At 34.7% G+C, this 11,991-nt stretch overlaps 7 protein-coding genes across 7 annotated transcripts; 6 read left to right on the forward strand and 1 right to left on the reverse strand.

The window, feature by feature from the left end:
• Positions 1–1,297: 1,297 nt before the first annotated feature.
• Positions 1,298–1,729, forward strand: WICANDRAFT_78538 (uncharacterized protein; the record flags this gene model as incomplete). The annotated part of the gene is made up of 1 exon (XM_019184743.1): positions 1,298–1,729. One exon carries the CDS (start codon positions 1,298–1,300, stop codon positions 1,727–1,729), a length of 432 nt encoding a protein of 143 aa, XP_019039116.1.
• Positions 1,730–2,617: 888 nt separating this feature from the next.
• On the forward strand, positions 2,618–3,070 carry WICANDRAFT_78539 (uncharacterized protein; the record flags this gene model as incomplete). Its single annotated transcript, XM_019184744.1, has 1 exon — positions 2,618–3,070. The coding sequence occupies one exon, from the start codon at positions 2,618–2,620 to the stop codon at positions 3,068–3,070; it is 453 nt and encodes a 150-aa protein (XP_019039117.1).
• A 1,127-nt stretch (positions 3,071–4,197) lies between these two features.
• WICANDRAFT_78540 (uncharacterized protein) lies at positions 4,198–4,620 on the forward strand (the record flags this gene model as incomplete). Its single annotated transcript, XM_019184745.1, has 1 exon — positions 4,198–4,620. One exon carries the CDS (start codon positions 4,198–4,200, stop codon positions 4,618–4,620), a length of 423 nt encoding a protein of 140 aa, XP_019039118.1.
• Positions 4,621–5,008: 388 nt separating this feature from the next.
• WICANDRAFT_78541 (uncharacterized protein) lies at positions 5,009–5,380 on the forward strand (the record flags this gene model as incomplete). The annotated part of the gene is made up of 1 exon (XM_019184746.1): positions 5,009–5,380. The coding sequence occupies one exon, from the start codon at positions 5,009–5,011 to the stop codon at positions 5,378–5,380; it is 372 nt and encodes a 123-aa protein (XP_019039119.1).
• A 27-nt stretch (positions 5,381–5,407) lies between these two features.
• Positions 5,408–6,082, reverse strand: WICANDRAFT_83927 (uncharacterized protein; the record flags this gene model as incomplete). Its single annotated transcript, XM_019185623.1, has 1 exon — positions 5,408–6,082. The coding sequence occupies one exon, from the start codon at positions 6,080–6,082 to the stop codon at positions 5,408–5,410; it is 675 nt and encodes a 224-aa protein (XP_019039120.1).
• Positions 6,083–6,766: 684 nt separating this feature from the next.
• On the forward strand, positions 6,767–7,740 carry MAK16 (ribosome biosynthesis protein MAK16). Its single transcript, XM_019186331.1, has one exon. It carries the CDS (start codon positions 6,814–6,816, stop codon positions 7,552–7,554), a length of 741 nt encoding a protein of 246 aa, XP_019039121.1. The 5' UTR covers positions 6,767–6,813; the 3' UTR covers positions 7,555–7,740.
• A 506-nt stretch (positions 7,741–8,246) lies between these two features.
• DRS2 (aminophospholipid-translocating P4-type ATPase DRS2) lies at positions 8,247–11,957 on the forward strand (the record flags this gene model as incomplete). Its single annotated transcript, XM_019181778.1, has 1 exon — positions 8,247–11,957. One exon carries the CDS (start codon positions 8,247–8,249, stop codon positions 11,955–11,957), a length of 3,711 nt encoding a protein of 1,236 aa, XP_019039122.1.
• Between the last annotated feature and the right edge of the window lie 34 nt (positions 11,958–11,991).

An 11,991-nucleotide genomic window follows, 5' to 3' on the forward strand; every position in this document is an offset into this window, starting at 1 on the left:
CTCATACGTTAACGACAAATATCTGCAAAACTTTCAGCATAAGATCTGAGACGTATAACAAATTACATGAACACTAGTACTCATCTTAGACAGCTGTTTGTTTTTTTACAAAAAACGTACCTCTATAATTTCTCAACTTACATGTAGCAAAATGATTTTGCCAATAGGGTTTAAAATGCCTATAAATGAAATTGATCCCAAAAATATAGTTGTTCGTTCACCAGCAGCTTACTGTATCAACATAAAGTTGGCTTTGCGAATCTGGAAATAAAGTTTTGTGTCAAACCCAACATAGCTGCAGATGATTTGGCAGTACTTAATTATGAGCTTCGATTCACCAAGAAGAAAGAAATGCATTAAGCTCATATTATTCACAATTACACAGATCCATGGATGCTTCAAAGTTCATGATCTTAATGCTATAAAATCACCAACAGAAGCAAGTTGTATATCTTCCCCTGCAGAGTACATATCGTCATGTGAGAGGTGAACATTAGCAGCTCTGATTTCCAGCTTCCAACTGGTGCTGAAGTGACACTTTCTGGCGCTTAAAAAAAGGGACCTAGTGGAGTTCAGAAGCTGCTGTGTCTGATCAGTTTATTGGTTCAAGATCAACCGCTAAAACTCAGCCCAGATCGAATACTTGAAGGTTACCTAATCGCTTTATCTCTTCCACAAGCACCTCATTTGATCATAGATCGCTGGATAAAACGTGTATATTTAGTTCTCCAACGCTTATCATAAAGAGAATGTTCTAAACTTGGGGTCCAAGCTTCTAGAAGCACATCCATGGAACACTTGGATAAGATCTGCATTTGTTGTTGCTTAGAGTCTGTAAAAATGAAACGTCTGTTCAGTTGCACCCATACCCTCAATTCTTAGCGGATCAGCATATTTACCAACACATCGACTTGAAAAAGGCCATACCCTTGTGTTTATACTTTGAGTTTATATTAAAGAATCTTAAGGGGTTGAATATAGCTGAAAATAACACACAACACCAAAAGATCATTATGACGCAAAATTGCAGAACCATCATAAATGATTTATATAGTACAATGTTTGACTGTGGAGTAATATAGATAAAGTAACTGTATTTTTGTTAATCGGCTAGTCATATAATGGGACCAAAACATACCAAAAACAAGTCTATATTTAGTTAAAGATCATATTGACATGAGAAATTAACTATTTGCACGCACCGTATATAAACTCTACAAATTTTCCTTATTAGCCAGCTTTGAACTGAGTAAGCTCATCAATTGTTTTCTACCATTATCAATCAATAACTATTTCGATGCTTAAATCATTTGTTTTTTTTGCAGCAGTTTTAGCACCATCCATCTTTGCTTTGCCTGAGCCACAGACCTCAGTTGTCAGAGACGGTCAATATGCCAATTATACCTTGAGTTATGGCACTGATAAAATTATTAGCTCAAAAGCAATCTTTGATAGTCGTGGAAAATGGAAAGAAGATTCAAATGTTGAGCTCTATGATATCAAGTATACTGATTCATTCTCTGACACTGATATCAGTTTTGATGGTTCCAGTTTCACCGCTAATTGGAAAATTGAAGACACTAATCAACTAGTCTCAATCTATTTCCTTGCAAAGACAACTGATGGTTCTGATTTTGCTCAAGATGTTGAGCTTTCAATCACTGGAAAATATAAAGAGTGCGATGAGTGTGATGCTTATATCGCGTTACCTCGTTCTATCAAGTCATGAATCTCAAGGTTCTTCTGAGGTGTGGTACGTCATTATTCTCCTGAATAGTTAGTATTTGATTTTTTTATATCTTTTATATATCATAATGAACAAATGATCATTTACTTTCATTGGTAGAAATAAATATAAAGCTTCTACTGATGGGTTAATTGGTTTGTGTTGAAACTTGAAATTCAATATGCCTTTTTTTTTTTACAAAAATATACCTGTATTTTCTAATTACTTACTAAGCAATATGCCAATTAGTCAAGGTTTGTAGTAGTCGCGAATTTAGCCTGGTGCTCAATTCAACTTCAGAGAAGTTACTTTATGGATCTTCTTATTTCTTCCCTTTTTAATCATTAGTCCTTTTTGCCCATAATCAATAATCAATGAGCTCAGAGACACACTTAGCTACTAAATTAGAATGAACAAAGACGGCTTAAGGTTGTGCATAAGTGGTATCACTACGCTCTTTCAGTTATGCCGGATCGTCTGGTAAAAGTGAAAAGTTTCATGTCGTAAGGACTCGTAACTCTCCAAGAAAATTAACATGTTGTGAACGTGGCTGATGAATCATGATAGACAGTTAAAAACTGCCTATTAACTAATCGCTTCCTTCACTGGAAGATATGCAGTCCCAACTCTCACTTTTTGAGGCAATTCATTTGTATTCAGTACTGCTACTAAATTTAGTATTTTGGATGGTAAACACAGATCAATCAAGAATGCATGAGAACCAGTCTCTACACAATCTGACCGAAACAGCTGGAAATTCAATAGAAAAGATCACATATATTGAATGGCACAAAAAACTATATAAACAGCTCAATATTTCGTCTTGATCCATGATGTTATTTGCATGATGTTATTAAAAAACATTAAAAAACTATCCACCAATTTCACACAATGTTTTGCAAACAAGTTCAATTCGCCATTTTTACTGCTTTATTTTATGTTATGGCTGTTGCTGTTCACCCAGAATCTTCAGTCAAGTTACACGGATCATTCGCTGAATATTCATTATCATTTCCAGGAGATTTTCTTAACTCAACCACTGATACATTTTTATTCCGTGGTTACTTCCAAGGTGATCGTACTGGTTTTGAATTTTCAACTGTCAAAGCTTCTGGTGGACCAAAACAAAAATCTCTTGAAATCCCTAAAGATTCTGATTTTGCTACTTTTGCTGGTGCATACGAATTTGAAGAACCTCAAACTGATCCATTCAATGTCACTGTGTTTGTCCGCGATATCTTTGGTTCTGCCTTCCCAACTGGTGCTAAATTGAGACTATATGGTGCTTTCCAAGAAGGTACCAATCCAATTCAAGATTCATTTGCGCTGACTGTTACCTCCTAGTTGATTGACTTGAAACTATCTAGCTTTCCAACAGATTATCTTTTGAATAAACGATACTGTTTTTAATTTCATCTTTCAGTACTGTAGTAGCCAGGTTTCTTCCAAGGGAATCTCAACTGGTAAATCACAATAAATTCTCGAGCCTCGAAAGCTAAATTTGATGCCACTGAAGTAGAGAATATCATTTCGTTATTGTTCGAGAAACATTCGTTGTTGTGGCTGACCAATTATAGTTATTATTACTTAATCGCCAGAATCTTTTCTAAAATAGACGATCTGCATCAAATCTATTTTAGTTCTTCTTTGATCTGATCAGAAAAAGGTTCTAAAGATGGGGTCCAATCTTCTAGAAGCACAGCCATTTTGAAGATACACAACAACAAAAAATAGATCAACGTTTTTATAAATAAAACACCATGACGTTTTGAGGTGTACATTAAAGAATGAATTGTTAATATAAGAAGGCATACATCATAGCGCTAATGATCTTACAAAGTTGGCGGATATGTAATTGTAAAATGTGTCTAATTTTAGTTCTTGTTATTTGCACTCATGAATATGTAGTTGTCGATTGCTAGGTGATACTGGTGGTTAAACAGCTATAGGTTACCTACGCTATAATCTTTAATGTGCTGCTCATTAATCTAGCTTGATAACCCAGCTACAGCTGTGATATTTTTGTGTCAAAATTCAGGTACCAAGCTCTCACGATTGAGTACCCAGAAGTTGGCAAGACTCAATCAGAATATGCCAACAGCAACACTTCTAAAGGTAAGAGTTTAAGCCTTTTCCCCTAACTCAATCCCATAAACAAATCATTATATAAGCCTCGTACTGATTCAAGCAGATCAACGTCGTCGTTGGGCTACGAGAGATCGATCGAAAATCTCAAATTCCACGAGATCGATATTTCCACCAAAGATGATCAGCGATTGCAAAACAATTGTAACAATGTTAACTAATTATAGAAATTATCCCATTTTGATCCATTCATATGAGCTAGCAATGGATCATGGGCCATGTGTGATTAGATCGAAAAGTATATAAACACTGGAATACTCCTTCAGATCAGTTCGATAATTCAAGCAACAGTATCATCAACAACTGAAGCAACTACAAACTACACAATGTTCAAACAATATATCTTCATCCTCTTTGCGGCATTCGCACATTTGATTTTAGCAGCTTCACCAAACACCTCGGGCACCATCAATGGTGACACTGCAAACTACACAATAAGTTATGATCCAGGTGCCATTGAAGACTCTGCAACATTTTCATTCCGTGGTAGATTATACACCAATTCAGATGTTGAGTTTTCAGATGTCAAATTCACTAGTTCCTTGACTAAAGACTTTGTTGATATCGGTGGAACTGGTGTTACTGGTACTTGGAAAGTTTCACAACCTGAAGATTTAGTTGGTATCTATATTTTCGCAAAGACTAGTGATGGTTCAGATTTCCCTGAAGGTGTTGATTTTTCAGTCATTGGTGGTTACGTTTTGGATAACGGGACCCAAAGCACTTTTTCACAATCTATCACTGCTTGAACGGATAATTGATTCATAGTATTTAAGATGTTGAATACTACGTATATTTGTACTGGATTATTGTGCATCTCATGTAGCTTTTCGTATCGAAGTACCAAGGCGACCCTGGTACCTTGAACAAAATTGTCACAATTTATGCGAACTCTTTAGCGGACATACATGGGAAACGTTGAGAGAAACAACTTAAGCGAATTATCCCTGTAAAAGAACTTATATTGGCCTTGGACAGACAAGCAAGTATATAAGTTATGTATATCCCCTGGATCAATCAAGATCTTGATTTTGCCTTCATATAATCTTGAATCAGCAATCACGTATAAGCAAATTTCGCGCAATAATGAACCTCCATTTCTTCAACTTCTTTCTATTCTTCACTACATTAACAAGAATGTCATTAGCTACTCCCACAGTAGAAGCTCAGGTGTCGCTCAGTGGTGCTGAAACTGCCAAATACATTTTCAGTTACACACCAGAAGAACCAGGGACTTTGGTTGTTACTGGTGAAGTTGCTTTAGATTCAGCCGCAATCAATATTGAACAAATAGCGGCTTCACCAAATTTGAAGGAAGTCTACGTTAATTATGGAGGCTCCCAACTGAAAGGGACTTGGAAGTACCAAGATCCTTCCAAAAAACCAGCCAGAATAGTGATTTCAGGCTCTCAATCTGGGGAAGTTTCAAATACTTCAATACTTTTTGAAGGATCTTACACTTTTGCCAATGGGACTTTGGTCGAATTTTCAAAAGAGGCAAGTTCATAATTCAAACGTATATATTTATTCATATTATTAGACAATGTTCTTTTGAGTTGTAGAGTCATATTCAAAGTTTGCACTTTCAGAATGTAGAAATTCGTTATCAAATTGTTGAATCAATTTAAGGTATAGGTCCTTTAAATCATCATCATCCTCAATGATATTTATGTGGTTTGCTAATAACGGAATTTCTTTGGAATGTTTTGGATTAACTTTCTTCTGGAGTCTATCTTTACCTAAAGATTCTTTATATATTTTTTCATCCAATTCATCTTGTTTTTTCTTAATGAATTGTGCAATTGTTTCAGTCTCTTCAACATTGAGATCTAAAGATGCAAAATATTTGGTCAATTTATCTGCTGAGTCTTGGGTATTCAAATATAGGATCAGAATATAATTATATTCAAAATTGAATAATATGATTGCGTTTTGTAATTGTTGCTTTGTAGTTTTAACTTGAACCAATTCCTCTCTCAACAAAGCTGTAAATGGAAAGTTCTTCAAAAGCTCTTTAGATTTAGCATTAGGATTCAATAATAGTTTGTCTGATCTTTGTGAACTACCTTCATCATGTGTATCTTGATCAGGATACTTCTCCAATATTTGAAATTTTGCAAAATAGAGATGGTCTTCTTTGAAAGCTGGGAATAACTTGATACCGTAATCGTTCAAGTTGAACAATTGGAAGCCTAGCACTTGATAAGACATGATGAATTCTGATTGATTGAAGTTTAAGTTAAATCACATCAATAAGACGTAAACAGGTTTTTGGCCATTCTCTAAAAAAAGACTTAGATTGGCAGAAAACGTGTCACTATCCCGCCAAAAAAACGGCCAGGGCACAAACCATTTATTTTAGAAGGATACTACGTAACGCCAAATATATGTAACAAATGTGTATTGAAACCACTGAACAATCGATTATCATGGCCTTAAGATGATATATGAATAAATCTCCTGGTAATATATATGAATAGAATATACTTTTATGAGAATAATTACAACTCCAGTGCCCTTAGCTCAATATAGTGTGGCTCTTACCAGAAGAGATGTGCGCAAACCAGCAGCATTTTTTTTTTTTTTTTCTTTTCTAAAAAAATTTTTCTAAAGAAAGAAATTTTGTATGGAAACAATTGATTTAATCAAGTTCATAAACTACTTGATTCAAGCGTTAAATTGAGTAAGGAATAGTTAAAGATGTCTGATGAAGTGAGTAATAAGCAAGATACCTACTTGAAGAGTTTTATCTAACCCCATATCAGATTATTTGGCAAGTGATCAATCAACAATTTTGTTCATTCAAGTTGAAAACTACAAAAGATCAAAATTTCTGTAGAAATGAATATAATGTCAGTGGGTTATGTTCAAGACAATCATGCCCATTAGCTAATGCCAGATATGCTACTGTTAAAAACATTGATGGGAAGTTATATCTATACATGAAGACTGCCGAAAGAGCTCATACTCCAGCTAAATTATGGGAAAGAATTAAACTATCCAAAAATTATACAAAAGCTTTAGAACAAGTTGACAATCATTTGTTATATTGGAATAAGTTCTTAATCCATAAATGTAAACAAAGATTGACCAGATTAACACAAGTTGCTATAACGGAACGTCGTTTAGCTTTAAGAGATGAAGAAAGACATTATGTTGGTGTTAAACATAAAGTTAAAAGAAGAGAGGAAAATAGAGAAAGAAAAGCTTTGGCTGCAGCAAAGATTGAAAAAGCTATTGAAAAAGAGTTATTAGACAGATTAAAGAGTGGTGCTTATGGTGATAAACCATTGAATGTCGATGAAAAGATATGGAAGAAAGTTCTTGGTCATGTTGAAGATGAAGAAGGTGTTGAACAAGAAGATGAAGAAGATTATGATAGTGAGTTGGAAGAAGAAGAAGATGATAGTGATGTTGGTGAAATCGAATATGTTGAAGATGACGGCGATGAAGAATTGGTTGATGTTGAAGATTTAGAAAGATGGTTAGACGGTAGTGATAGTGAAGCTCATGATGAATCTGAAGATTCTGATTCAGATGATTCCAGTGATGAAGAAGCTGAAAAGAAACGTAAGAAGAGACAACAAGCTAAAGAAGAGAAATCTAAGAGAAGACGTGCCAGAGTTGAAGTTGAATATGAGGAGGAACCAGCTCAAGCCAATGCTTTATCTACTCATTCATAATCATACAACACAGCACAAGTATTTTCATAAACATTGCATTAATTGGTTTATTTGTATCATAATTTCCTGTATATTAGAAATTTTTCATTTTCATTTGATTTAGAACAGACATGTAGAATTTAAGAAGAACTTGAATTAAAACTAGGTAACACCAACAGTAGATTCCAAAATGAGACTCCTCAACTTAAAATTAACCAAATTTTCTTTACTAAATTGTAGAATTCTTTAGTTTTAGGCTGAGCTTATACCATTTTTTCGTTACGGCCAGTCGCGATTTTTTTTTTTTGGAACCAAAACCAAAACAAAAAAATGAACACTTGGTTCAAACAATCAACATCAATAAGCAGATTCAATTATTCAAACCAAACTGATTTGTGAACCCATTGAACGTGTACATATAACCATTACTCCAAAGTCACTCAAAGATGTCACTTCTACCGTCAGATGACCCCTTTGGAGACGGGAACCGTCAACAGAAGAACAAGAGGAAAAACCAACAACAACAAAACAATAATACGCTATTTGACATTGATCTATTATCAAACTCTCCTCCTGCACAAAGAACTCAAGCATTCAATGACAGATTTGAAGGCGACTTATTAGGTGATTCCACGAATAACGATAGTGCATATTCACATATACAAGATGATCAATTCAATAATTTGAGGAACGGAATAGTTCCCCAAGAAACAATGAATTTGGATGACCCATTCAATGATAAATACATCGAACAGGATCTTGATGATAGTAATGACCCTTTCAGAGACCCAGGCTCTTCTTCCAATAATAGACCTACTGGTTTATTTTCCAATGTTAGACAGAAATTAGGGCTGGGAAATGAATATCAAGATGTTGGAATCCCATTAACAGACTATCCAAGCCATGATGATCCTTTTAGAGACCCAACTTCAACACAAAGAGACGATAGACCTCCTCCAGACAGAGACTTGAATGAGGATGAAAGAAACATGTTTGATATTCGTCGTCTTTATGACAAGATACGTGGCCGTAAACGTTCAATAAATGTTGATAAAGGCCCAAGAATAATTCATTTGAATGATAAAACTTCAAATGCTGCATTCGGTTATGGTGATAACCATGTCTCCACAACAAAATATAATTTTGCAACTTTCTTGCCAAAATTTTTGTTTCAAGAATTCTCCAAATATGCAAATTTATTCTTTTTATTCACTTCAGTTATTCAACAAGTCCCCAATGTTTCACCAACTAATAGATACACTACAATTGGTACATTGATGGTGGTCTTATTAGTCTCTGCATTGAAAGAAATACTGGAAGATTTGAAAAGAGCCAATTCTGATAAAGAACTAAATTCATCAAAAGTTGAAGTCCTATCTCCAGATCACGGTGAATTCATCACTAAGAAATGGATTAATGTTGCTGTAGGTGACATTGTTAGTGTGAAATCTGAGGAAGCTATTCCAGCTGATTTAATATTGTTAACATCTTCAGAACCTGAAGGTTTATGTTACATTGAGACTGCTAATTTAGATGGTGAAACCAATTTGAAAATTAAACAAGCTAGAGAGGAAACATGTCATTTAGTCTCTCCAACAGATCTGATAGCTATGAGAGGTAAAATTTTGTCAGAACAACCAAACTCAAGTCTTTATACCTATGAAGGTAATTTGAACCTATACAACAAAGAATATCCATTATCTCCAGAGCAAATGATTTTAAGAGGTGCTACTTTAAGAAATACAGCTTGGATTCATGGTATTGTTGTCTTTACTGGTCATGAAACAAAATTAATGCGTAATGCAACTGCTACTCCAATCAAGAGAACAGCTGTGGAGAGAATTATTAATTTACAAATTGTTGCATTATTTGGTATGTTGATTGTGTTGGCATTGATTTCATCAATTGGTAATGTCATTCAAATTACTGCTGATGCTAAACATTTGAAATATTTATATTTGGAAGGTCATAGTAAAGCTGGATTGTTTTTCAAAGATTTGTTGACTTATTGGATTTTATTTTCTAATTTGGTTCCTATTTCGTTATTCGTTACAGTGGAAGTTATCAAATATTATCAAGCATATATGATTGCATCTGATCTAGACATGTATCATGCTGAAACTGATACACCAACAGTTGTGAGAACTTCAAGTTTGGTTGAAGAACTGGGTCAAATTGAATATATTTTCAGTGATAAGACCGGTACTTTGACTAGAAACATTATGGAATTCAAATCTTGTTCAATTGCAGGTCATTGTTATATTGATGATATACCCGAAGATAAACATGCTAAAATAATAGATGGTGTCGAAATTGGATTCCATGACTTTAAAAAATTACAAGACAATTTAGCAACAGGTGAAGATGCTATGATCATTGATGAATTCTTACTTCTTTTAGCCGCATGTCATACTGTTATTCCTGAAGTTCAAAGTGATGGATCAATTAAATATCAAGCAGCTTCACCAGATGAAGGTGCTTTAGTCCAAGGTGGTGCTGATTTGGGTTATAAGTTTACTGTTCGTAAGCCAAAATCAGTTGGTATCGAGATTCACGGTCAATATCAAGAATATGAACTATTGCATGTTTGTGAATTCAACTCCACAAGAAAGAGAATGTCTGCCATCTTCAGATTTCCAGATGGTTCCATCAAGTTATTCTGTAAAGGTGCCGATACTGTCATCTTGGAAAGATTGGGTGAAGATAATCCTTATGTGAGCGCTACAACACGTCAATTGGAAGATTATGCTGCTGAGGGTTTGAGAACCTTATGTATTGCTTCAAGAACTGTTCCAAATGATGAATACGAATCTTGGGTTAAGACCTATGAAGCTGCAGCTACTGATTTAAATGATAGAGCTCAAAAGTTGGATGATGCTGCTGAATTAATTGAAAAAGACTTATTCTTGTTAGGTGCTACTGCTATTGAAGATAAATTACAAGACGGTGTCCCAGATACTATCCATACTTTACAAGATGCAGGGATCAAAATTTGGGTGTTGACTGGTGATCGTCAGGAAACTGCCATCAATATTGGTATGAGTTGTAAATTATTGAGTGAAGATATGAACTTGTTGATTGTGAATGAAGATAGCGTGGAAGCAACAAGGGAGAATTTGATTTCAAAGTTGAGAGCTATTAGAGAATACAAAATATCTCAAAATGAAATAGATACGCTAGCTTTGGTTATTGATGGTAAATCTTTGAGTTATGCACTTGATGAATGTGACGACCTATTATTGGAATTAGGATGCCTGTGTAAAGCTGTCATTTGTTGCAGAGTTTCACCTTTGCAAAAGGCACTTGTTGTGAAGATGGTTAAAAAGAAAAAGAAAGCTTTATTATTAGCAATTGGTGATGGTGCCAATGATGTTAGTATGATCCAAGCTGCTCATGTTGGTGTTGGTATCAGTGGTATGGAAGGTATGCAAGCTGCAAGAAGTGCCGATTTTGCTATTGGACAATTCAAATATTTGAGAAAATTGTTGTTGGTTCATGGTGCTTGGAGTTATCAAAGAATCAGTCAAGCAATTCTATATTCTTTCTATAAAAATATTGCACTTTACATGACCCAGTTTTGGTTTGTCTTTTTGAATTGTTTTTCAGGTCAATCAATTATGGAGTCATGGACTTTGACATTTTACAATGTTTTCTTCACTGTGTTGCCACCTTTCGTTATTGGTGTCTTTGATCAATTTGTTTCCGCAAGACTATTAGATCAATACCCACAATTATATCAACTAGGTCAAAAAGGTACTTTTTTCAACGTTACAATCTTTTGGGGTTGGGTTGGTAATGGATTTTTCCATTCCGCAGTTATCTTTGTTGGTAGTATTTTGTTTTATAGATTTGACAATGCCTTACATGGAGGTCAAACAGCTGATCATTGGACTTGGGGTACCGCAATTTATACAGCCTCTGTCTTGACAGTTTTAGGAAAGGCTGCATTGATAACAAACTCATGGACGAAATTCACACTAATTGCCATTCCAGGGTCGTTTGCATTTTGGTTAGTCTTTTTCCCAGTTTATTCAACAGTTGCCCCATTGGTTAATGTTTCTAAAGAATATGTTGGTGTCTTAGCACATTTGTATACAAGTGCAACATTCTGGGCTATGGTTTTTGTCTTGCCTGTTTTATGTCTGTTGAGAGATTTCGCTTGGAAGTATTACAAGAGAATGTATTACCCAGAAAGTTATCATTATGTTCAAGAAATTCAAAAATACAATACTGCCAATTATAGACCAAGAATTGAGCAGTTCCAGAAAGCTATTAGAAAAGTTAGACAAGTTTCAAGAATGAGAAAACAAAGAGGTTTTGCTTTCTCTCAAGACGAGGGTGGTCAAGAAAAATTAATCAGAATGTACGATACTACAAGAGCCAGAGGTCAATATGGTGAGATGAGAGATGCAGAACTAAGTTGAGCGTTAATATTATTTACTTTAATGAACAATTAAT

Source organism: Wickerhamomyces anomalus, assembly GCF_001661255.1.
Source record: "Wickerhamomyces anomalus NRRL Y-366-8 unplaced genomic scaffold WICANscaffold_3, whole genome shotgun sequence".
Lineage (NCBI taxonomy): Eukaryota > Fungi > Ascomycota > Saccharomycetes > Phaffomycetales > Wickerhamomycetaceae > Hansenula > Hansenula anomala.